At 58.7% G+C, this 25231-nt stretch overlaps 1 protein-coding gene across 6 annotated transcripts in view; it reads right to left on the minus strand.

The window, feature by feature from the left end:
- DNAH1 (dynein axonemal heavy chain 1) overlaps positions 1-25231 on the minus strand; it is an 86506-nt gene that overhangs the window by 9763 nt on the left and 51512 nt on the right. For all 6 annotated transcript variants that reach the window (XR_011563023.1, XM_070776577.1, XM_070776576.1 and 3 more), the window contains exons 28-61: positions 24699-24839; positions 23917-24080; positions 23541-23654; positions 22619-22807; positions 22231-22336; positions 21643-21756; positions 21051-21200; positions 19510-19596; positions 19188-19374; positions 18251-18342; positions 17569-17723; positions 16127-16304; positions 15232-15426; positions 15024-15143; positions 14640-14798; positions 14369-14476; positions 13116-13256; positions 12812-12972; positions 12267-12424; positions 11797-11970; positions 11025-11063; positions 9756-9934; positions 8265-8495; positions 7418-7614; positions 6876-7011; positions 5745-5953; positions 5343-5514; positions 4389-4580; positions 3908-4018; positions 2719-2904; positions 2108-2299; positions 821-988; positions 539-730; positions 224-355 (exon numbers count right to left, since the gene is read on the minus strand). Coding sequence is in view for 5 of the 6 variants with exons in the window: in XM_070776577.1 (XP_070632678.1) it covers positions 224-355; positions 539-730; positions 821-988; positions 2108-2299; positions 2719-2904; positions 3908-4018; positions 4389-4580; positions 5343-5514; positions 5745-5953; positions 6876-7011; positions 7418-7614; positions 8265-8495; positions 9756-9934; positions 11025-11063; positions 11797-11970; positions 12267-12424; positions 12812-12972; positions 13116-13256; positions 14369-14476; positions 14640-14798; positions 15024-15143; positions 15232-15426; positions 16127-16304; positions 17569-17723; positions 18251-18342; positions 19188-19374; positions 19510-19596; positions 21051-21200; positions 21643-21756; positions 22231-22336; positions 22619-22807; positions 23541-23654; positions 23917-24080; positions 24699-24839 (5229 nt within the window). In the remaining variant the exon portion in view is untranslated. The remainder of the gene's footprint in view (positions 1-223; positions 356-538; positions 731-820; positions 989-2107; positions 2300-2718; positions 2905-3907; positions 4019-4388; positions 4581-5342; positions 5515-5744; positions 5954-6875; positions 7012-7417; positions 7615-8264; positions 8496-9755; positions 9935-11024; positions 11064-11796; positions 11971-12266; positions 12425-12811; positions 12973-13115; positions 13257-14368; positions 14477-14639; positions 14799-15023; positions 15144-15231; positions 15427-16126; positions 16305-17568; positions 17724-18250; positions 18343-19187; positions 19375-19509; positions 19597-21050; positions 21201-21642; positions 21757-22230; positions 22337-22618; positions 22808-23540; positions 23655-23916; positions 24081-24698; positions 24840-25231) is intronic.

A 25231-nucleotide genomic window follows, 5' to 3' on the forward strand; every position in this document is an offset into this window, starting at 1 on the left:
CCAGAAGAACGAGCTCAGCCTTCTGTCTAGAAACGCCAGCCCTGCATGGCAGGATTTCTGGCTGTTTTGGAAGCTGCCTTTTCCCCAGTACCCAGAACGGCTCCTGGCTCAGACAGGACATCTAAAAAAAAATGTTTGTTGAATGAGTGTGTGAGAGGAGAGCCACCCTCAGGCCACTACTTATGGAAGTGAGGCCTCACAGCGGGGCTGGGGCGGTCCTCACTGTGAAGGGGCCCAGGTAGGCCACAAAGCCGGCGGCCACCAGCACGTCCCCGAAGATGCTGTCAAGCATGTGTTCCAGGCTCTCCACCGTCTCCTGCCAGCGCACCCGCTCGTCTGACAGCCCGTTGATGAGCTGCAGGGACAGTCCATGGGGAGGCTGGCCCTGGATGTCCCTGCCTGGTGCAGCCCCCCCGACCAAGGTAGCTGGGGAGAGGGAAGGGACAGCCACCCCAGGACCACCCCCTCTACTGCTCAGGCCCCTCCAGCCCATGGGGGGCAGGCCGTGCTTGCGGGCCGTCCCCAGAGGGGTGCGCACCTTGTCAGCACGGCCCAGCCGCTGCTCGCACTGCTCACACTTCAGCTCCAGCTCCTCCTTCTTGGCGATGCACTCTCGGTACTTGGCCTGCATCGTGGCAATGCCATCCTCCACCTCGTGCAGGCGCTGCTTCGCCTCCTCCAGGATCCTCTGTGTCACCTCCAGGTCGTCCTGGGCCTCCCGCAAGGCTTGCTGCAGGCAGAGGAAACAGGGCCAGCTTTCCCGGTGCCCCCGGGGGAGCCCAGGCCGCCGCCCCTGGCCCCAGGCCTACCCAGCGCTCACCCGCTTGGGCTCCACGGCCTTGGCCACAAAGTGGTACTTGTGCATGGCGCGCACCCACTGGCAGATGGAGGTGCAGGCCTTGGACACCTTGGCGATGGCGGCCGGCTGGAACTCCTCATTGTCGATGTATGGCTGGATGGCTTTGATCACTGCCTCCCCAATGTTGTCCTGGGGATGGGAACCACGGGCTTGGGGCCGCTTCCCAGGGAGGACGGAGAGGACTCTGGTGGGTGGGGGTACACCCTGCTCTTGCCTCTATGCCCCGGGCAGGCTAGGGAATAAACACGACCCAGAAAGGCCGGAAAGAAGAGGAACTTCTGTCCCAGGATTTCAAAGAATACAATCTGAGATTTTTTCTTCCTCAAGATCTGATAACACATAGGTCCTATTTAAAACCCATTTAGAGACGAGGGCTGCTTCCTGGCTGACGTGGAGATGAGTGAGTGGTTCTAAGGTCCAACCAGGCATGTGTTCAAGTGCAAAACTCCCCACTCCCAGAGCGTATCACTCCTTCAGGGCTCTTGACCTGTGCTAGGAGAATACAGGTCTGTAGTTTAGGATGAACCCAGGAATCTGTACTGTTCATGAGCTCCTAGAGGTCAGAGCTTGGGACCAAGGGAGCCTGAGCGCTGGCCATGAGCCTCCTGCTTTGGCGTAATTGGAGGAATGGGGAGCTCTGTATGGAGTTCAGCTGTCACTGAGATGGGCCATTGTCTCTACCCTCCTTAGGATGTGCCCAGGGCTTCAGCACTGACACGTGGTGGTGGTGGGTGGCCCATGTGGGTGGAGAGAAACCTCCAAGAGGGCTGTAGGCTCCATCCCGTGAGAGCACATGCCCATGGATACTGAGAGCCCCAGACAGACAGGAAGAGAGAGAAATGCAGAGACAGACAGGTGTTAAATCTCAGGTGCTGAGACCGAGGGAGAGGCAACGTTGAGCAGCCAGGGAAGGTCTTGGCCAGGGCCACAGGGGTTGTAGGGAGAAAACGACAGGAGAGAGACTCTCCAGGTGGCAGAGCCTTGGAGTGACTGTGGGTGATTAAGGTCCCGTGGGCACTGGGGCCTTCCCAGGTCCTGAATCATCAATATCCATCTGCTACTGGGGCTGTTGCCCCCTGCCCCCTAGCTGGAGAGCTCCTCTGGGCCAGGGTCTGGTCCCCTCTGCTCTGTGACCACAGGCCTATGTGTGTTGCAGGCAGAGGGAGATGGGATGGAGGGCCCAGCTCTGTGGGGGAGGGGACAGTTCCTTCCCCCTGCCTCTGTGCCCAGCTGGCCTGGCACGCGCACCTTGTCAAACTTGAAGAGGCTCTCCAGGAAGCGGCCGGGGTCCTGCAGCAGCCCCTTGCCTGGCTCCCAGTAGTCATCCACCTTGGAGCCAGGCTTTTCTCCTGGGACCTTCTTGGGCTTGATGCCCTTCATGATGCACACAGCTTCGATGACCAGCTTCACGCCTGGCGGTGGCCGCTGCATGGCACGCACCTGGGGGCCAGGCCAAGAGTCGGGAAGGGGTAGGTCCCTTATAGTGGGCACCCCCAGGCAGGGACAGCTTACAGACAGGGTGGGTCCCGTCAACTGAGTCCCTACTGCTACAGCCCACAGGTATGCCCAGTGACCCCCAAACGTCTGTCTTAGCCCGTGGTGACTACTGCTCCCCCATGTACCCAGGCCTGGCCTAAAGGCCTTACACAGTCATTTCTCAGGGCGCAGAGCCTTCCTCAGGCACCTGCCTGGGTCCTCGGGGCTGATACAAGGAGGTAAGGGCAGGCAGCTGGGTTCAAGCTCTAGTTCTGCCCTCACCTCTTGACAGATGATGCTCACGAGATGTTCGAAGGAAAGCCTATGGGCCAGAACCCAAGGAGGCATCAGGAGAGATACCCAGAAGGGGCCAAGCCACCTACCTCAGTCACATCGTTCTTGTTGAGGTTGCGCAAGCTAGCCAGGGCTGCATCCAGGGCTGGCAGAGCCTCATCCAGGTCCTTCTGGGCATCATCAGCGATAGCTTGTGCCTTCCTGGCCTTCTCATTGGCCTTGATCTCCTCTGCTTGCACTGAATTCCGGGTCTCCTCAGCGATGGCCGTGTCCACCTAGGGGCCAGAGGTAGCGAGGCCCCACGGGTGGCCAGTCAGGGACCCATGCGCCCTCCTCCCTTTTCTCCTCTCATGTCTCAGTCTCCCCAGATGGAAGGGAATGAGGGTTGAGATGCCCCATTCTCCAAGGACCCTCTCGGCTATGACAGCCTGAGGAGATCTGGGAGTGCTAGCAGCCCCTTCCAATCCTGAGTGCTCATCGTGGGCCTGGCATGGGGCTCTGGGCTTTACGTGCTTGAGCATAACTGCCCCTGGGGCAGGACCCCCAAAACCCACAGGGCACCTCCATACAAGACAGAGAAAGACGCTCCCCTCCCACCAGCCACTTCCTTTCCATCTGCTGGAAACATTTCCACTGCCCCTGCCTTTGTAGGGCAGGACATGATTGTTTCTTCCAGAAAACTGCCATCATGAATGTGCGAATCTGCGGAGGCTGCTGTGAGGTGTGTGTGTGTATGTGTGTGAGTCACTCAGTTGTGTTCAACTCTTAGTGACCCCCGTGGACTATAGCCTCCCAGGCTCCTCTGGGAGTCCATGGAATTCTTCAGGTAAGAATCCTGGAGTGGGTTGCCATTCCCTTCTCCAGGGGATCTTCCTGACCCAGGGATCAGAACCAGGGTCTCCCACATGGCGGGCAGATTCTTTACCATTGGAGGACTAACCTTTAAACACGGGCCCTCGTGTAGACTCAGAGGGTCTCAGAGGGAGACTCAGGCAGACTCTGCACCACTGCTTGTGGCGTCCCTCCTGCTCACAACAACCTGTGCTGTGACTATTGGGTTTGGATTTGTCTGTCATGCTCATCACCCTATCTCCTGCTCAGGGCAGTGCCCGGCATAGAATAGGTTCTGAGCAAGCATTTGTTGAGGGATCGCATGACTGAATGAGGGATCTGGGCACCGAGAGTCCGGGCCACTAGGGATCTCGTGGCTGTGTGGGGATGCTGAGCCTCCTCAGACGTGCTCAGCCATCAGGGAGGGAGCCCAGGAGCACCCCCGACCTTGATCTGCTCCATGGTGAGCGTGGTGTCCCTGGCAGCCTCCTCCAGCAGGGGGCGCATAATCTCCAGCTCCTCCTGCATCTTGGCCACGTCCTCTGCGGTGCGCAGCAGCTGAGGGGTTGGAGGGGCACGGAGAGGAAATCAGGTGTGATAGGGACCAGAGAGCGAGGCCTGGAGGGGAACAAGGGAGAGGGCCCTGCAGGGCTGCCCTCATTCATTCACAAGCGAGAGGCTGTGGCTGGCTGCTTCAGGGGCCCCCAGGTTGCCCAGGGGGCCCCAGAGGAAGGGAGCAGTCCACTAAAAGTCTTTGGGGTGACCTGCTTTGGTCTTGCCCTTGGCCCACCACCTTCGGCGAGGGAAGAGGCTACCCATCTAAACGCTGTGGGCTGCCAACTGACAGGGGTCATGTGGAGTCAGGGCTGAGACAGAATGGGCAGAATCACATGCAGCCAGCGGTTGCCCACGAGGCCCCTGACCCCACCTTGTCGAGGCCACTCTTCATGCGGTTCTTAGCGGTTTTCAGCTCCTGTTTCTTCTGCCCGACAAGGATGGAGAAGATATTGAGCAGCTCCAGGTAGCTCTTGGGAGTCACATAGTTGTGGCGGGCCAGCTCGGCCAGATACTCGACACACTTCTTGGCCACCGACTGGTGGATATACACGCAGACCTGAATCTGTGGGGAAAGAGATCGAGGATGCCAGTCTGGTAGAGATGGGGCACCAGGGTGCCCTCGAAGCCACTGAAGCCTGGGCCTGGGGAGGGAATCAGGTGCCCCTCACACTCACTCTCACAGGAGGTGATCTCCAGCTAAAGATCACCTACTCTGTAGACAAAAATCCCATGACTCAGAGAAGTCAATAGGCGTTTTCAAGTTCACACAGTTGTCAAGGGCAGAGTTCACTTTGAATTTGGGCCTAAAGGTATCCCAGCTCTTGGCCCAGTGTCTTTGTCACAGCCCCTATGACCTGCCTCGCTCAGAAAGCCCCAGCGTGGGGCCCCTTTTGGAGGCTGTAGCTGGGGAAGGGAGGCCTCCCCAAGGCCTCAGCATGGCTGAACAGCAATGGGCTCATCTGAGCTCTTGGCCCTCAGGTGACTATCACTTTCTTAGGTTGGGCTAGACATATCTAGCCCTCCCACCCATCTGTGGTCTCTGGGTTGTATCATGGGGCTCTTCAGAGATGCTGCTATGGAACCCTCTGGGAATAGGATAATGGTGACTGTGAAACTGTGTGTCCAGCCTCCTACATCACCGTGACCACCTTGTGATATTCCTATTATACAGATGAGGAAACTGAGGCTTAGACAGGTAAAGCTGGCTGCCTGGAGACTTCCCATAAGCGGTGCGCCTGGGACTCTCACCCAGACCTTGGTGACCCCAAGCCCAAATCTACACAGTCTCTCCTCACACGAGCTTTCTCCTCACCAAGATACCTACCAGTCCTTCAATTACTTTGGGGGTGGCATCCAGCTCTGGGATCTCACTCAGGAACATGATGGCCACAGACTCCAGGGCCTCTGCCGGCCACTCATTAAACCAGTCAATGGTACAGCAGTTGACCAGGGAGGGGAACTGTCTCAGGCGAGCTCGGAAGACCTCTCCAATGGGGCTGGGGGCAGGGGCTCAAATGAGGCCCTGAAACACTGACACCCCCCACCCTCCAGGAACCCAGGACCCAGGGTCATTTGACAGCCCTGCAGTGTGTGAGCCAGGACACAGGAGCAGAGCAGCCTGGGCCCAGTGGCGTGGCGGGCAGGCCCAGGCCACTTCCCCGCATGGCAGGCCCGGGTGCTCCCCCACCCCAACCACTGTCCCGTGAGGCTGCGGGGCCACCCGAACCTCATGCACAGCACCAGGTGGATGCTGCTGCGCACACGCCCAGTGTAGGCGGCCATGAGGTTGGCCTTGGTGGGCTGCAGGCCCTGCTCCTGGATGTACGGCCGCATGGTGTTCATGATCTGGTCTTGCTCATCCATGTTGTAGAGGTTGGGAATGTCGCCCGAGTTCAGGACATTGTTAATGTCCTCCAGGAATGACTCATTCTTGATCTGGGGAGAGCAGGGTGGAGGAAATGAACCTTGATGATGGCCCTGGGGTGTTGGGCTCCACGACCCTGGTCTCCTTGAACCTTAGCAGCAGACCCCTTCCACAGACAGTGCCTCTAGGCTCAGAGAAGCCCAGGGTTACACAGGTGACCTCCCAAGTCGTGGTCGAGGACTCACACCCAGACCCGCCCTGCAGCAGAGACTCTGAACATCGGTGCTTGGCTATGGAAGGGCCTGGGTCCTGGGTGCGACATGCAGTGTCTTCCTCCTCTCTTGCTGGGCCTCTCCACATCTCACAGTTTAATCCACCGGAGAAAACCAGGCCACAGGCAGAAACAGGTCCTTGCCTATCTCATATGGCCAGGGCCTGGCCAGTGCCAGAAGGCACCCTCTCTCACCTGACTACATAAGGGGAGCCCCAGATAGAAGAGCAGGGCTGGCTGGGAGCCTTCTGGGGCTTCAGTTTCAGCCCAACCCCAAATGCCAGTCAGGTTGAAGTGCTGCCCTGCCTGTCTTGAGGTCCCGGACCCACAACCTCTCCTCTTCTCAGCCCTGGAAGAGGCTTCACACCTAGGGAGCTCCAGATGGAGTAGCCCTAGGAAGGAAGCCGTGGGCCCAGCACTGTAGGAGTCCTGTGGTCTTTAAGGTCAGAAGCCATTGACCAGTGAGTGTGGTTCTGCCTATGGTCAGCCATGGCGCCAGGGGCCTTCTTTACCTCTGGGGATAACCATGATCTATGCCCACCACCCCTCGGTTCTGACAGGCTGGGTTTGACCCCCTGCCCCTCTTACAGCCATTCCTCCCAAGATCCACCCCCACTAACAGGGACCTGGACTCAAAAGACTGACCACCATTCTGGATGGCATGCTGGGGTGAGTGGTATCCCGCTCACCCCAGACCCCGCCCACTGCCCATGTAGTGGCACCTGGGTATCTGAGAACAGGAAGGTGATGGGCAGGTTGTGCAAGCCAGCCTTGAGCAAGACCTTCTTGACGTCATCACGCCACTCTGTCATGCCGTAATTCTTAGACAGCTCAATCTGGAAGCACTCGAACTCGGCCCTGAGACAGTGTTTGGGTAGAGAGTTCAAGGCTTCACCTGAGCCATCTGCTATCGTCCTGGGCAGACTTGCTGACTCCTTGGCCCTCAACCTGCTCTCTGGCCTCCAGGCCTTTGCTGAGGCTGCTCCCTCGGCCCGGAATGCCCTTCCCTTCCATCTGCCAAGCTCTGATTCAGAGAGAAGGCCCATGGCCACCTCCTCCAGGAAGCCCTCCTGGATGCCTGCAGCTACCCGCTGCCTTCCCCGCAGCATCACAGGGCCCTGCTGCTGCCTCTCCTTGGAGCCCAGGCCTTCTAGAAGCCTGTGGGCCAAGTGGGTCTGCCCCAGTGCGGAACATGAGGAAGGACAGGGATGGACATGAGTCTGCCCCAAGCCACCCACCGCCCACCATGCCTGGGGGCCCTCACATGTGCGAGGCCAGTCTCGTGAGGGAGCTGCGGCCGCTGCCACCCACGCCCAGGAGGAGTGCGTTGCCCAGCGCCTGGCGCAGGGTGCGGCTGATGCGGCAGACATGACTCATGGCGTCCATGAAGAGCACCAGCCTCAGCTTGGCTGTGTTGATCTGGTTGTAGTCGTCCATGTACTCCTCGATCACCTGCATCATCTGGGGTGGGGGGCGGGGAATGAGAACAGCTGGGTCCTCCTCCTGTCCCTGTGTGCCCTGTCACCCCCGACAGGGAGGATATCCCCCGCTTCCCTGTGCTCCTCTGGCATGGAGGGATGGTGGGCCTTCAGATGCCGGGTGAATGAGGCCTGACCTGTCCGACACACCGAGGCCTGAGGGTGGGGTCAGAGAGCTGCCTGCTGCCTCCAGGGCTCCCCAGGATGTACCAACCTGGGGCCCCACGAGAGCTACTGAGAACTAGAGAGGATCTCTGTGGGGAGAAACCACCAGGAGCCCCACTCACTCCAGCTTCACCCTGCCACCCTGGGGTCTTGACTCAAGACTCGTGGCCCCAGGGGCCCTGCTGCAGCTCTGTGGGTGGATGACAGCCCCTCAAACGGGCTTAGTGTGTCCCCAGTTATGGAGCCAGTCTCAGCTGAACCATAGGCTTGCCCTCAGGAAAGGGCCAAGCGGGGCCTCCTGCATCCATTTGACAGGTGAGGAGATGGGGACTCAGAGAGGCAACTGCTGAAGTCTCCGAGCTGGCCTTCCAGACCAGTGTCCAACCCTCTGGTCAGAGGGTGCTGGTCTCTTAGCAGCGGCCACAGAGGGCCGGGGTCCCAGGGCTAGGGCCCCAGCAGGACCCTCACCTTCCTCTCATTGGTGATGAGCTCGTAGGACTTGACGTCGGAGCCCGGCGACATGAAGTCCCCGTAGAGGATGGGCTGGAAGGGGCAGACCTCTTCAAAGCCCACCTCCCACTCATCCATGTGGCTCTCCAGGAGCTTGTCGAACCAGCCACGGTCCTCGTCGTTCACCAGGCGGTCGCGGAACACGCGGCAGTTCTCGTGGTACCACAGGCGCAGCAGCTGCACCTTGTCCTGCGGCCACCCTGGCATCAGTGCCCGCCCTCAGCCACCTCTCAATGCCCCAGGGGCCCTGACCTGGGCCTGGCTCTCCCACTGGGACCCAGCAGGACCCTGAGTGTCTGCTGACCCATGGAGGATGCAGTCCACACACTGCTGCCCTCGTCTCCCCACTGCCACCCCCAGCTTCAGGCCCAGCTGTGCCAGCTGGGCACCCAGCTCCTTTAGCTTCAGGGTCCCCCCTCACCCCAGGCTTCCCAGGTGGTACTAGTGTTAAAGAACACGCTTGCCAATACAGGAGACATAGAGACTCAAGTTTGATCCTTGGGTCAGGAAGATCCCCGAGAGAAAGAAAGAAATGGCAACCTGCTCCAGTATTCTTGCCTGGAGAATCCCTTGGACAGAAGAGCCTGGCAGGCTATAGTCCATGGGGTCACAAAGAGTCAGGCATGACTGAAGTGACTTAGCACAGTTTTCAGAGTCCCCAGAGCTCCCCAAACCCAGAGCCTGGGAGGGATGCCTGACTCCTTAAACCTTCCTGACACCCCACATCTAACCCCTCACTTGACCCCCAAGCCCCCTCTGACACTGTCCACATCCTGCTGCCACGTCCATGCTGACTTGCCCGCCTCTCCCCGGGTGATGGGACCAGCCTCAGGAAGCCCCCAGGCTCTTCTCTCGACCCCTTTGCCTGGAGCTTGGAGGGCTATGGCTAGTTTCCTTCCTGTTCACCCTGTCCCTTAGACATCGGGCCCGCACACACTGACCCATCCATCCACCATTCCAAAGTGCACATCTGCACCCTCCCCACCCCCGGCTCCCATCACCTCCAGGACTCTCTCCCGCTGCAGCCACAGAGCTGCACAGGCACCCAGCACCCTTGACACTGCCCCCTGCTGCACTTCTGCTCCTTCCCCCTGGCACCTTCGGTTCCTAGAAGGCATCCCATGGACTCTGCCCCCAGTTTTCTCATACCCTGGGCTGCCATCAGGAACCCACCAGGCCTTGCCAGGACCTGGCTCCTGCTTTTGTGTGGCCCCATCACAACCACTATCCTAGGCATGGATTTCACCAGCAAGATGGGACTCAGCTGCATGAAGCTCCTGGGGGCTTGGCACCTGCCGATGCAAAGTTCTGCCCCCAGCCGCAGGGCCTGACCAGATCAAGGCTGAGGAGTTGATCAGGAAGGCCTAAAACTGGGGTCCTGGGAGAACCATGAGGGCAGTGTGGGCACTCGCTACTGGACACTTGGGGAGGGGGCCCACCAGTCCTCACCTCGACCTTGGCTGGGTCGGCCATGAGCATTCCCTGGAAGACCTTGGAGAGGTCCCGCAGGTTGAAGGTGTAGTGGGACTTGGCCGGGGTGGGCAGCAGCTGGGAGGTGATGGTGGAGTACACCATGATGGTGGCTTCCACGAGGGGATCCGTGAAGTGGGTGATGTTGGGGGCCCCAGCTAAAGGAACGGGAGAGCAGACCTGGGTCACGGCCCCTGCAGATCCGGGGCTGTGTCCTCCGCACACGCCTTTCCCCAGCCTGCAGGCTTGGACCGCCCACCCCCCACCCCCGCAGCCCTCTCAGATGCTACCTCTGACAAGGTCTTCCTGGCGACCCCCACCACGGGGTGAGGAATCTCTCGCTGGGAGCGCCCCACTTTTATATCTTTATCACTGACCTAGCCTGTCCCTGTGTTGGGGTGCTGGGATACAGTTGTGGAATTGGAGACACTAAAGGGATCAGACCTGGATGAAACGCGCTGCTTGGAGCCATGCATGGGGAGGGGTGCATGGCCCACATGGAGGTAAGGAGTGCACTGCCGTGGGTGTGGAAGCGTGGGCTCAGCCAGGACTTTGGGGGCTTATCACCCCCTTGCATTTTTACCACTAACACAATCTATTTGCTTGTGCTCTGAAAACCATCCAGTTTTTTGCTGGGAACCAAAATTCTGTCAGGGGGAATTTGGGGCAGAGGGAGCCTCCACAAAGAGGAAAAAAGGCAAAGAAGGGGCAGAAGGGCTCACTAGCCCTAACATGGGCTCCTCTGTTAACATGGGGACTGTTTTAGGTGCTGGGCACAGGGGGTGGCCCCCGCAGACACACTTCTTACCCCAATAAGCTGACATTCTTGGTGAGGAAGACAGACTCTGACCAGTTAACAGGAGACTGAATAAGCTGGGTTGGGACATTTGATATAAATGCTGGGGAGGCCTTGTTCAAGAGTGTATAGGAACAGAGACCTGAAGCCCTGAGGGGCCAAGCAGGCCCAGAACTGGAGGAGGGACACTCACCTTGCTTCTACTATCATATGGGCATGGGCCCAGGCCCTGACCAGCCACGCAACAGGTGACTGACCCTATGGAGGCTGTCGGTGCGGGGCGACCTTTGCTCCGACACTGTCCTGAGGTCCCTACAGGAGCCTGAGGAGGGCTCACTGTGGCCCCTGGGACCCAAGCCTCAGCCACATCCAACTTGAGTCCAGGGCTGCCCCTGGAACAAGGGCCCTTGCCCCCTCCAGGCCCTGCCCAGGGTACTGGGCACTACACTTACGCACGGGCTCCCGGTAACTCTTTTCTCCGAGGAGTCCATCTAGAGGGTTGAGGGAGAGACAAGGGCTCAGAGTTAGGTGAGCCACTTGCTGCCCACCTTGACCGGCTATTCCCAGCTGAGCAGCCCCAGAGCAGCCCCTGACCACCATCCCCTCCTCAGAGCCACACGGCCCCACCCCTAAGCTGGGCATGGAGGCAAGCTCTGGCAGGCCAGAGGAGGGAAAGCCTGACTCCCCTCACCCACCACCTGGCACAGTGCCAAGTGGAGTTCAAAGGTCAGAGTGTGTTCTTGGTGGGAAGTGGACTGGTTGGGGAAACTGCATCCTGGGGCGGACCTTTCTTCAAGCCTCATGGAAGATGAGGACCACTTTGTTCACTCTATCTTGGTGGTATTTCCTCATGTTCAAAAGTATCAATAACATCTCTCCACCAGAGATTCTAAAATATGTGTGTGTGCTTATATGGGTGAACGTACATGTTTGCATATGTATAAATCACATATTCAGCAGTTTCCATGTGCCAGCTTCATACCAGATGCTCTACATGCAGTGTCTTATTTAACCTTCACAACTTGGGGTGATGGGCACTAATATTGTCACCCATTTTAGATGAAGAAACTCTGGCCCAGAGAGGTTCATGAACTGGCCCAAGATAACAGAGCTGAGTAAAGGGTGGAGCCAGTGGTTCAGCCACCCCGCTCTTCCCAGCGTGGCTCATTGGACCTGGGCTTCTGCTGGAGCCCACAGCCTCCCCCACTCCTGCCTGGTACTTACCCACCCAACTGCCCAGGATGGTGGAGAAGATGCGCTTCTTGCTGACCTCATCCATCTCAGCAAAGGACAGGTAGTTGAAGTGGCGGGTCAACCGTGGGGTGATGGCATTTCTGCCTCCACCAGGGGGGCCCATGGCACAGACAAAGTTGATGTCCACCAGCTGCTTGAAGGCTCCTGGAGTGGGAGTAGGAAGTCAGAAGCCCCTGCCAGGGGCTACATTAAGGCTTCTGTAGGCCCTGAGCACTTCCACCTTCATGGGCCTCCTCCTCCATTAAAAAAAATTTTTTTTTTAGTTATACTTTACAACAGCATTAGTAATATAGACAAACGCGTTAATATCATACATTTTAAATGCTCTGGGAAAATGTTCATTTTCCCCTTGCTTTTAAAAGAGATTAGGACACTTTTGTGGACCCTCTATGAGTCAGCACACCCCACCCCATCCCCTGGCCCAGGCTGAACACACGCACCGATGATCTTGCGGTCATACCAGCCGCCGTGGTCCATCCACTGGCGCAACAGCTCAATGGGTGGCTGGGCGCCATAGGTCTCCAAGGCTGGCATGTTCAGGTCATCGATGAAGAAGATGAAGTTGCGCCCCAGGGGCGGCCCGAACACACCTTTCCGCCTGCGGGGAGGGGCTGTGTGAGCCCAGGGCACACGGCACCAGGTGCTCAGGGAGTCCAAGGCTGCAGGATGGCAGCTCCACCTCTGGGAGGCCCTCACTGACTTCAGCCTCCCCCAGATCGCTGGGCCTCTTGAGGAGCTCCTTGTCACATTCTGAGTGTCCTGGGACATCACATCTGGCTGCCCTGAGTCTTGCCTCCAGGCAGACGGATAACAAGCCCTACCCAAGTGCCCGGCCCAGGGAGGGTGCCTACAGACGGGCTCAGGGGAATCCTGATAGAAGAAGGGTACAAGGGCACCTAGGGCCCACCCAGGAGGGGAGGGGACACAGAAGCTGGCTGAGCCAGGCTGGGGGACATGGGGACCCCGGAAGGAGCCAGGGGCCTGCCTCTTGTCCAGCTTGCTGTCGATGAGGTCCTGCGTTTGGTTGGCCGAGGTGCGGGCAGAGAAGGTGAGGAAGTGGCTGATGTATTCCAGAGGCAGGTTTTTGAGGAGCTTGTTGGAGATGGTGAGGGTCTTCCCTGTGCCTGTGGGCCCGATGCACAGCACCTAGGAGAGGGGGGTCACGGGGTCAGAGCGTCCTCACAGGGCCCGATGCGCAGTGGGAGCTGCTGCCCTGTCAGTGCAGGAGGCCGGTCACTGCCGGCCTAGGCCTTGGGGTGAGGGGGTGCTGGGGTGGCGGGGGCACTCACGGGCTTGTGGTTGGTGAGCAGCATGTCTAGCAGGTAGGACATCTGGATGGTGTCCGTGGTTGGCACGATGATGCTGCAGTAGTTGGTGTCTGGCATCATGGTGAATGTGGTGGAGGAGTCCATCCACTTCACCCAGGCGACCTGGAACCACAGGAGGCACAGGCCGGGCCTGAAACCTCTCCTCGTTCCCGTCCAGGCTGAGTGTACCAAGAGGGCAAGGAGCTGCACGGTCGGGCAAGAGGGTCCAGCGGAGGGGCTGCTCCTGGTAGAAATAGGAGTCCCTCTGCCCTGCTTTACGCACAGGGTGGGGGACTCCCGGAACAAACCTCCAGGAATCCGGGGCTCTCTGCACACAGCTGCCCAAGTGAAGGCTTCACCGCATCCAGTTTACCTCCAGTGGGGCCAGTCTCTGGGTCTCTGCATATGAGGGAAGTCCTCCGGGAACTGGACAACCCAGAATGCAAAGCTCTTTGCTGTTAACTTTAGGCTTCCCAAGCCTATGGGGGCCACAACTGTGGGACTGGCATCACCTGGATACTGAGAAGTCACCTGGCCTGGTCTCCCCTGCCATCCCCAACTGCACGAATCCCTTCACCCACCCACAGCCCTGACTCAACTTGTAGACCTTCCTCTCTGTGGTCAAATCAACATGTCCCACTGGGGATGGCACTGATGGTTAGACTCATGTGTGAGACCCCCAGCAGGACCGTGTGTGGCGACCACCTCTGAGGTGCCTCTCTGGCCACTCCTCCTTCTGGGCTGGGGTCCTGATGCCACGAGGGTAGGTTCATGGAGCCCTTGCTGGCTGAGAGGAGTGATGGGGACACTGAGACAGGCCATGGGGGCTTACTCCTCCACTCTTGGGGAGCCCCACCCCTGGGCAAATGGGGCTCTTAAGTAGAACCAAGTTGATGAATCCCTGGGCTCAGCAGCAAGATGGGACAGGCAGTGCACATGGTTGAGAAGGGAGGCACTCTGTCATCCCCCAGTCCCAGGTTCAAGGCCAGCTCTGACACCGACTAGCTGGGTATGACTGTTCTGAGCCCCAGTTTCCTTGTTTGGGAAATGGACCCACTAGTAACCACCCTGTGGGTCTGTGAGGATTCACGAGATGACGCAAATAACCCCAGTATGACACCTGTGGCCATCAGCAAGGCCTCCTCTCTGCAGCCATTGAGTAGGACAGCTACCACCTGACCGCCTCCCTCCCCTCCCTGCTCCCCGTGCTGGTCCTGGGACCAGGCCTCTGTCACCTGCTTGCCCTCCTCCTCCTCGTCGTCGTCATCACTGGTGCTGCTGATGCCACCGTCCTCCAGCCTATAATCAAACACCAGCCCCTCCTCTGGGAAGAGCAAGGCCACCTGCGAGGGATCGGGGGAGAAAAAAAACAGGTGATGAGGCCCAGTCGCTTACGTGGCTACTTGTCCCTGGGGCCCTGGGCCTGGGGGACAGCCCCACAACACCCAGCATTCAGCATACACGTCCCAGCCCTTGGAGCCCAGCCCAGAGGCGGCTGCCTCTCACGTTTTCTGTCTTCATTTTGATCCTGAGCCAGTGGCTGAAGTTGTTACGGCTGGTGCTGTCCCCCGTGGCACCCACACTCCAGATGAGGGAGAAGATGAACCAGGGCTCGATCAGCTCAGGGATGCGGCTCAGCTTCTCGGGCGGCATCTTCTTGAGGCCCTGGAGACAGAGGCGGGAACAGAACTGAGCGACCTGAGGAAGCCAGGGGGGTGGGGGTGGGGGTCGTCCCTTGGCCTCTGCAGCAGACTGGACGGGGGTGTCCCATGAACCATGTGAGCCAATCCGATTCTCTCTTCCAGGAAGCTGGACTTGGGATTCGGGGCCCTTGGGTGAGGCAAGCAGGGCAGGAAGGAGCAGGCTGCAGTCCACAACTCAGAGTCTCACTTCTTTGGGCAGGAAGGGCTTGAAGAAGCAGTCCAGCAGCTTGAGGAGACTCGTGGTCAGGTTGCTGTTGGTTGAGGCGATCACCTCCTTCACCGAGGACCGGACGAAAGCAAGGGACTCCTGCAGAGGATGGGCACCCCACTCTTGTGGCTGTTGGCCATAGCACCCGGCTGCCCCCACCTGGGCCAGCACACTGTGGCTCCCTCACCTCCAGGAAGGAGATAAAGAGGGACTTGAACTGCTCCTCAAAGGGCCTGAGTAAGGCAGGGATACGCCTCAGCCAGCACTCGACAAAGGGCATGAGCCCCAGGATGCTGGGTTCCAGGTACACCATGCCGCAGCGGGATACTGTGGCTGGGGAGGCCACCGCCAGGTCTTGCACCTCGAACATCATGGTCATCGCCTGCCGAGATGAACTGCATGAGCTGCTGGCCCCCAGGGCAGGGGAAAGGGCTGTGGGGCCATGGGGAGGGGCTGCCCGTCCTGCAACAGTGGGCAGGCCCCGGGGCAGGTTGTGGGCCAGGCTCAGTGCTGGGGTAGGGGCAAAGACAGGAACCCTTGGGCCTCAGCTGATCATGTGGCTCTTGCTGGAGCCTCGGGGAGGAGTCTAAGTCAGGAGGTTCCTGGAAGCCGTCTGGCCAGCCTGGGGTCAGGGCATTTTGGGGTCCCTGGAGACCTTGGGAGATCTGATGGGAGCTGTGTGCTCTGCTCCAGAGCCCCCAACCTGTGTACCTGGACACAGGGTCACACTGGCCTCTGTACCACCTGTACCCCAGACTCCAGGCACATTGCCAGGATGCCTGAGCCAATCTGGGCCAAAATGGCTGTGAGTGGGCCTGGGGAGCACAGAGCAGTATCAGCTAAGACTGAGGTGTTTGTCCTGAGCTGAGAGCATTGCAGAAAGTGGGTCTGCTGCAAGGGAAGCACCAAGCAGCTGTGCGGGACGTGCCTCAGGTACAGGAGCCTGGGGATGGGGAGGGTGCCGCAGCCCGGAGAGGAAAGGGTGCGGGGTGGGGGGGGTGGTGAGGCTTGGCCAGCCTGGTGTGGCCCCTGGGCCCACCCAGTTGCAGAGGACAGCGGGGTGAGTGGACAGGCAGACGGACCTCTGTGAGCTTGATGATCTCCCCAGAGCTGAGGCACAGCTTCTTGTTGTCGTCGAGCACCGTGTTCATGTTCTCAATCCAGACGGCGTCCACTGGCCCATCGAACATGTACCACTTCTTGCTGGTGTCGGAGGTGATGGCCCCCATCCGGATGAGGGAGGAGAAGATCCCATCTGTCCTGCAGCCACCAGGGAGGAGAGGGCTGTGGGCACTGGAGGCGGAGGGCCGTGGGTGCCAGGGAGGAAGGGCACAGCTGTCTCCCAGGGAAACCTGGATCCAGGCTGGTCCTGCTCTGCGTTTTTTTTTTTTTTTTTGTCTTAAGTACCTTCATTCATTTAAAAATTATAGTAGGGAAAATAGGACTTTTTGGTGTAGTATGATATAATGAAAACGTGTGGTTCTATTCTCTCCCTGCTGTGCTGTGCTTAGTCATTCAGTCATGTTTGACTCTTTGTGACCCCATAGACAGTAGCCCACCAGGCTTCTCTGTTCGTGGGGATTCTCCAGGCAAGAATACTGGAGTGGGTTGCCATGCTCTCCTCCTCTTCCTGCTGAGTCCTCACTAAAGTTACATTAAAAGAAGATGGAAAGTGATACCCTCAAAAGAAAAGGAAGATGGGGAGGAGGGAACACAGAAGTAGAGGCCCACATGGGCCCAGAAGATGCACAGAGGTGGAGAAGGGGTAAATGACCTCTCAGAGAAAGCAGAGTCACAAGAGTATCTAGTTCCTGCCACAGACCCAGGAAGGCTCAGACTTCAGAGGCACCAAATGCGAGGGAAGTGGGTGGGTCGAAGGGCATTTTTCTGATCTGGTCCCCGGACCCCAACCTGCCCACATAAGAGCCTGGAGTGGCTGTGATTGAGACCCTTCACCAGAAACGGGGGAAGCTGGACAGGCCCATGTTCAGAAAGACAGGTGACTGCCCTTCTCCAGTGCCCATTCCCCACTGGGTTCCCAGAACACTGGGACCAAGAAGAAGACACCCCAGCAGGAGACTGGAGACTTCTCTGGAAAAACAGAATAGCCCCAGAGAAAACCTTCTAGTGCTGACTGGTGGGCCTCTAGTCAGCTCCATGCACTTCCCCCTAAAATGCACACCTCGGCCTGGGAGCACAGGCCCCGAAGAGGGAGCACCAGCTCTCGTGGGTGCTGACAATAATCATCAACTTTTCCTGAGTGCTTGCCATGTGCTACACTGTCCCAGCCATCTCCCGTATTTTTATCCCGACTTTGCAGGTGAGGGACAAAGGTCCGGGGTTGTGGGGATGAGATGCGGCACTCAGTGAGGAAGCACACTGGTGCCAAGAGTCCCAGGAAGTTGGGCTCCAGAGCCAGAGCTCCCAATCTCCCACTCAGCTGGGGGAGGGAGGGGGCCAGGGACCCACAAGCTGCAGAGGTTTAGGAGCACGGCGGTCACTGGAAGGGTCCCGGGCCACTCACCACTCATGGGTGAGCAGGTCAAACTCCCCATACAACTGTCCCATGGTGATGGACTTGGGGTTGAGCACGTAGTAGCTGACGGCCTCGTACACACCGCCGCTGATGGACGGCTGCCCTTTCAGTGACGTCATGGCGGCGGCCAGGACTCTGTAACACTGGGGAAATGGCCAGCCAAGAGTGAGCCTCCAAGCTCCCTGGAGAGCAGGGCTGGCACGGGCTATGGGCCTCAGGGAGCAGCAGGGTATTCTAAAGGCCCAGGAGGCACAAGCGGGGGCCAAGACCCCTGCTGCTGAGGCTGCCCTGCCCTCAGGCCCACTGTGTGGGCACTGGGCCACCCAGCTTGGCTCCACTTAAGTTACTCTCTTTTTTTTTCTTTTTAAAATTTTTATTTTATGTTAGAATATAGAGAACGAATTTATGTTTGCCAGAGGGGAAGGGCGAGGGGGAGGGGTAGATTGGGAGTTTGGGACTGACATGTACACACTGCTATATTTAAAGCAGATAATCAGGGCCTTCTCTAGTAGTCCAGTGGCTAAGACTCTGCGCTCCCAATACAGGGGGCCTGCATTTGATACCTGGTCAGGGAACTAGATCCCACACGATGCAACGAAGACTTGGCACACCCAAATAAATAAAGTAGAAAACCAGCAAGGACCTACAGTCCAGCACAGGGGACGCTTACGTTACTCTTGCCGGAGCCTGTGGGCCCGACGAGCATGAGGCCGTGCCGCACCACCGTGGTCTCGTAGAGCTGGATACACTTGGTCAGGAATCCTGGAGGGACATGGCAGGGGGCCCGGGGTCAGAGTAGGGGCTTAGATCCTGGCTCTGCCACTAGTTCGCTGTGACCTCTGGTGGGTTACCTCACTCCCCGCGCCTCAGTTTCCTCCTCTGTGAAATGGGGTGGCAGTAGTTCCTACCTCACGAGGCCTGTGAAGCCCTGAGCCTCCGTGAGCACGGAGGGTTTGGAGAGCTTCCAGGTCGATGAGCACCTTCACAGGCCGGGAGGGTGACTCACCCCAACTCCATAGGGACAGACCTCACCCCGTGTAGCCCTTTATCCTGCTGTTACCTGTATCCTTTATCATTATCACATCCTTTTTTAAACAATAAACCAGCAAACATTCCTGTTTCCCTGAGTTCTGTGAGTTGTTCTAGCAAATGATCAAGCCTGAGGAGGGGGGCATGGGAACCTGTGATCTGTAGCCAAGCAGAACAGAAGCTGTGGGTAACCTGGGGACCTCACACTCATGACTGGTGTCTGAAGGGGGTGCAGTCTTGTGGAACTGAGCCCTTAGAATGTGGGGTCTGTGCTGACCCTGATTCGTGTCAGATTTGAACTGACCTGTGGAACACTCAGGCGTGTTAGAGAACAGATGAGTTTGAGGTAAAACCCCACACCTCTGGTGTCAGAAGTGTTGAATGTGAGAATGAAGGTGAAAGTTTTTCTTCAGCTCCCATCACTTGAAGGGTCCCAGTGGAGACAGGGGCACAGAGCCCCAGCCCGCAGCATGCTTGGCCAGGTGTGAGGGACCCTGAGGCTGGACTGCAAGCCTGGCACAGCTGGACCTAGCCCTCTTCTGGTGCCCACAGGACTGCGGGGCAGGGCCAGGGCGCACCGTCCACGTCCTTCAGGTTGCTCTTCTCGCAGGCCTTGCGGATGGCCTTGTCCAGGATGCCGTAGTCAGTCTCCTCCTCCTTGATGGTGGGGAACAGGTCAGACACGATCCCAGAGAAGAGCTTGAGGTCCTCCTGCAGGAACTTGGGCACATTCACGTCTCGGATGGCCCGGAGGCAAATCAGCTCCTGCAGCAGAGGCCCCGGTCAGATGACCCTCGACCCTCAAGCTGCTCCGGAGCCCTCCTGGACCGCCCACCCCCCAAGACCCCCACCACCAGAGCTCCCCTGGAGCCCTCGGGCACCTCTTTGAATGGAGCTCACCTCGTCCATGCTGGGGTTTTCTCGCTTAAGGTTCCCAGCAGCTGAGATCACAGTCTTCACGGCTCTCATCCCGAAGTCATAGTGGTCCTGTCACCACCAAAAAGAAGAGGGGCGGTGGGCATTGTCCCTCTTGGGGCTTCTGGGGAGCACTCAGCCTCCCACCTGACACCTGGCTGGGCCTCATCGCCCAGCTCGTGGCTGATGTTGCTCCCCCTGCAGGCTGTCAGCACCCGCTCACACACCCCAGCCTGGGCTGGGCACTGCACTTCGCACTCCTCTGCTGTCTCTACTTCACTGCCCCAGCCGCTCTCTCCATTTACCAGAGAGAGCACCCTGCCTGCCTCCTGGCCCCTGAGGGTGAGGTGTCTGCCTTCGTCATGGCCCAGTCCCTGCGGTCCCACCCAGCACAGCGCCAAGGGCAGGGAGGCACTCAGGTTTTATTTACAGTGAGAATGAAGGAGTTTCCCTTTTAACACACATCACCTCTCTCCAGACCCACCCTCTTGACCACGCTACCATGGCTTTTCCCACTTTTGCCGCTGGGTCCATCTCTCTCCATTATACAGCAGGTGTGATGGAAATATCAAGCTCATCGTTTTGCCCCATGGTGTCAGACCATGAGGCTACATACACCTGGGCCCAACCCACAGACCAGCATGTTCCCCAGAAATCTTGGGCTTGGAGCTGGATGCAAAGACTGGGCTTGGCTTCGGGTCATCAGCACTTGGGAAGGGGTGAGCACTTTCCAGAACTGTGTGGGGGATAGTGGCTCTGTTACTGGAGATTGGTGGGGGCATTTTTGAAAGCAGACAGTTAGAAAGAAGGGTGTGTGGAGGTGCTGACACCATGATGCACCCTGTGGGGAGCTGCTCTTTCTCCTAGCAATAGATTGCTCTTCTAGCCCATGGTTTTTGGTACCAAAAACACCGGGCCAAAGGCAAGTATAGTCTCCCAAGCCACAGGGATGGCTGTTCATGCATGAACAGGTCACCTAGAGAGGGCCCATGAGTGTGACAACAGAGACTTATTTCTGGGACCATTAAGAAACGAAGCCGGTAGCATCTGAGCCCAGGGTCGGGGCTCATCTCTGCTACTGTAAAGGGGCAGCCTGCCTGAGACAGGAGCCCAAATGGAAAGCTCATCCACCAGCCCCGGTGCCTGAACCAGTAGCACCTACCCCTAGATGCAGGCCCAGCTCACCGAGGGGCAAGCCCTCCTGCTGGGAGGCTCCAGGGGAGGTGGGGCTGGCTGTCTCCCTCTGGTCCCATGCAACCTAGGTACGCCTGCTCCCCAGCCTTGGCTGTGTGGCGCTTGGGCCCTTACTGGCCAACCCTCCTTGCACCTGCACTAGCCCAGGTGGCCATCTGTTCCTGGCTCCTGCTCCAGCTCCCCTGCACACACGTGAGCCTGGCCAGGCTCCTGGCTGCTTCGGGCCTCAGTGTCCTCAGCTGAGAAGTGGGGGCGTGATTCCTACCTCAGAGGGTTGCAGGGAGAAGACAGCAGCTCCCAGACCCTGGAACCTGCTCCGGGCAGGATCTCACCTGGGAACTGAGCTGCTCAGAGGACAGCTTGAAGGTGGTCGTGATCTTCTTGGCCAGCACATTGGCCTCGTTGAAGCCAAAGGAGTAGAGAGAAATCTCCGCAATCATGGCATAATCCGGAACCATCATGGCCACGGGCCGGAAGAGTGCCTGGGGCACAGGGTATCTGCGTGAATGGAGAGGCCGACCTCCCCTCCCAGAGCATCACCCACTTTCTGGACTGTCTGGTCCTCAGAAGGCGGCTCCACTGCCCTCCTCCCTTGCCAGCACTTGGATCCTCTCTCCACTGCGCCTGCCATAGCTGAGGCTTGTACTCCCCTATGGGTGGATCCCTATGCCCATTAGAAACCAGTCCTCTGTGTTGACGTGAACCTGCCCTTGCCTTCTCCCAGGCCCTGAGGACAAGCCTGGCCCTTCCTCTCCATGGCTGGGGGATGCCTGGGCAGGAGGGCTGCCATGGGGAAGCACAGTCCCTGATGTCCAGCAGCTGTGTCCCTGCATAAGCATGTGGGCATCTCTGAGCCCAGGCCACAGCTCCGCTGTTTCCCAGTGCCCTGAGCAGCCTTCCAGACCAACCCAGGCCTGAACTCACCTTCAGGTTATCAGGCAGCTCAGTGCGGCCAGCGTATCCCGGATTCATGGTGATAAACACAGCACAAGACGGCACGAGTGGGATCTCGACGCCTTCAAACATGAAGCGCTCCACCTGCGGGGGTGGGGAGGGCTTGGCACACCCATCCCATGCTCTGGATGGTCCCCTCATCCCACTGATGGTCCTGGCTATAACAGGTCAGCCTGGATTGACCCTTGACCATGGATTGGCTCTTCTCCCAGGATCTGGCCTAAGACCTCTGGTCCCAGTGGCGACCTCTGGCCTCCCAGCTCCCAGCTCCCTGAGGTCTTCACACATCTACTTCCACCCCCAGGATGGGGTAAGGATACGGGGCTCCCTGGCTGGCTACAAAAGTCCCCTCACAGACAGCTCTGCTAGGTGGTTGGGGGAATGCCCAGTTCCCTGTGAGATGAGAGAGGCTGGGCTCAGGGCAGAGGCCCAAACGCCTGGTTTCCCATCCCGCCAGTGTAGGGGGGTTGCAAGGCAGCATGGGCGGGGTGGGTACAGTTGAAGTGAAAAGGTGGTCAGTTACAGGATACGTGGAGGGAAGGCTCCCCCAGAACTCACCCGCTGTTGCTGCGCCTTCTGGATGGTGGTGATCTGCTGGGCCACCACAGACAGCACCTCAATATCAATGCGATTGAACTCATCGAAGCAGGCCCAGGCGCCAGCACTGAGGGGAAAACATCGCAGAGGCATATGAGTTCAGAGCCCCCCTGGCACCTCCAAGGGCCCCTGCTGGGAGGCGACCACTGCTGCCTCTGTGGCCATCTCGGTCAGCTCAGCCACAGCCCCACCAGCCGTACCCCTTCCCAGTGCCGCCAGGGGCCAGGCCTCGACTCCTGTTGTTCCGCCCCACCCCCTCCAGCACCCCGCTAGGCTCCTCTTGGGGCAGGGTCCCCGCAAGAGCGCGGCCTCCCCGCCCTGTCTGTGCCACCCGCACACCCAGCCTCACCTGGCCAGGCCCTTGAAGAACTTGCCCATGGCCATGAAGTCGAGCTGGTCGGAGCAGTTGAACACAACGGTTTGGATGGCCAAGGCCTTGCCCAGGTCTTTTGTGGTCTCAGTTTTCCCTGTACCAGCTGGGCCAGCTGGGGCGCCCCCAAACTTGAGGTGCAGGGCCCCAGTCAGGGTCAGGTAGCACCTGAGGGGGTGAGAGGTGAGGGGCGGGGCCCTGCACCTTCTCAGGAGTCCCACAGACTCGAGAGAGCCCCACCCTCCGCTGTCTTGGGCCCTGGGGAGGGGTGACTCCTGCCCCTCCGCGTGCTGAGGGCGCCAAGCACGCCCAGCCCTGGCTGCAGGGAACCGGTCTGGAGCCCTCAGCCACCTGACCAGTGCTCCCCACCCCATGGCCCTGCAGACTCAGGGACCTGCCAGATGGCTGACCTCTGGTCACTCTTCCTTTTATTCCTCAAAACCCAGCTTGAGAATTCAGTTGCTGCTAAATACAGGCAGCCAGAGGAAGCAACTGAGGGCTTTAGGAAGAAGTGTTCACTTTGTCAAGGGACTTGCCCCCTGTTTCTCTCAAGATCAGCTGCTCTGTTATGGTGAAAGGAAGATCTGACTGATAAAACCCGTAAAGCCCACGCCCACTTGATGCTTACTGAGCACCACACAGGTGCTAAGAGCTTTACACGGCAGCTCAAGAAACTCTCCTGACTGCCCAGAGGAGGCTGCAGAGGAAACTGAGGCACAGGGGGCTTGAGCCACCCGCCCAAGGTCATGAAGCCCATGACGAGCAAGAGACAGTTAAACAAGCCCCAAAGCTGAGCCCCTAATGTTTGACTGTCTGGTTCATCACAGATGAACTGCACTCTGTGGGTCCTGGACTCCTGGGCCAGCCAGTGTGGGAGAGGGCGTGGGGAGGGGGCGCTCACCTGTCCGTGAGGGGCGTGATCACCAGCCTACCGCTGTTGCCAAGGTACTCGTAGCCGTAGATGAACTCGGCATTCACAGCCCGGATGTACAGGTTGTTATTCATCCAGTAGTACCTGGCATTGCAGGGAGATGGGTTCCCAGGGCATGTGGACCACGGGCCACTGGGCAGGGTACATGGTTGAGGAGAGGTGGTTCTTTTTTTTTTTTTTTGAGAGGTGGTTCTTTGGGGAAATGAGGGCATCGTGGCACACCCGGCTTCCCCCGGGCATTGAAGTCAGCTCCAGCCTCTTGTAGCTGACTCTCCACCCTGCCCTGCCCACTCCTGCTGCTGCTCTGGCCTGCGGATGGATGTGGCCACACTGCCTGCCCCCTCACCTCAGCTGTGAGATCCACTCGAAGTCATGCACGCTGACCACGTTCTCCTGGACCAGCTTGTGCACCACATCCTTGGCGTGGACCTCGATGACGATTAGCGCCGACAGCACAGCTCGCTGCATGCGGGACAGACTTCCCCGCACCAGTGCTACCAGGTCACTGAGCTGCAGGAGCCAGGGGACCCCGTCAGGGACGGGTGGGGCCATGCTGCAGGCAGGCCTTCCCTGCCTTGCTCAGGGGTGGGCTTCCGCCAGCAGCAACCCCTCTCTTCTGGGGGCTTCTGATGGTCTGGGATGGGCAGGGTGCAGGGATCAGGCAGAGGAGGGTAGGCAGGGCATTGGTGACATGGGAAGTCTGGCAGGGATGTCAATAAAAATGGAGGCACACACATGCATCCATCTGCCCACTGTGCACGGTGCCCAGGGTCAGGAAGGGGCCTGGTGAGGAGCTTGAGGAAGCAGTGTGGTGAGGAGCCAGTGCACAAGGCAAGGGTAGGCCATGGGCCAGCCTAGGAGAGCTCCAGGTAGGAGGCTCCCACTCTGACCTTCAGGAGAGGGGCACCTGCCTGACCTCAGCACTCCCGTTAGAGCCCCCATCCCTCCCACTGGTGGCTGGTCATGAGACACTTGTTTCAGGGGTGTCTGACCCTCTACTCTTTGGTTCCAACCCCAGGCCCTCTTCCAGGATCAAGACATGACAAAGCTCCTGGAGGGACTGAGCTGCCTCAGGGTGTGGGTTGTTGGTGGGGAGCAGATGGTGACCCCCACACCCTTGAGTCTCACCTGCCGGGCAAGCTGGGGGAACAGCCGGCTGCTGAGGTTGCCAGCCTCCAGAGCCTCTTCCACCTCTAAGGTCCAATAGGTCTGACACCCGGCGATGGTCACCTGGCCAGGCCAGTTCAGAACCCACTGAGTCCTGAGCATCTGGGAAGATAACACAGGTAGGGCTGACCCAGGCAGCTGCCAGTGCCGACCCTGCAGACTGTTTTTCCCTTAGAGGTCATCTGTGCTTCTGAGCTCAAAATTCCACCCCAAGAGCAGGGAAGCCTTTAAAACTTTGGGCCTCTTAGGCTGGGCAGAGTCATCACTTCCTCTGCCGTAGAGATCTGGAAGTGGAGGGGTGGAAGCCCAGGATTGGGAAACATACATCCTGGGTTCACATCCTGACTGCCACCTGTGAATCACAGGCCCTTTGGGCAGGAAACATCTCTCAGCTACTTTGTAGGATAAGGCTTAACCCTGAGGTTAAGGGGTTCAGCTCCAGCATCAGCGGTCATGGGGGCCTGGCACACAGCAAGTGCTTAAAACAACAACAG

The sequence above is a fragment of the Bos indicus genome, chromosome 22 (assembly GCF_029378745.1).
Source record: "Bos indicus isolate NIAB-ARS_2022 breed Sahiwal x Tharparkar chromosome 22, NIAB-ARS_B.indTharparkar_mat_pri_1.0, whole genome shotgun sequence".
Classification (NCBI taxonomy): Eukaryota; Metazoa; Chordata; class Mammalia; order Artiodactyla; family Bovidae; genus Bos; species Bos indicus.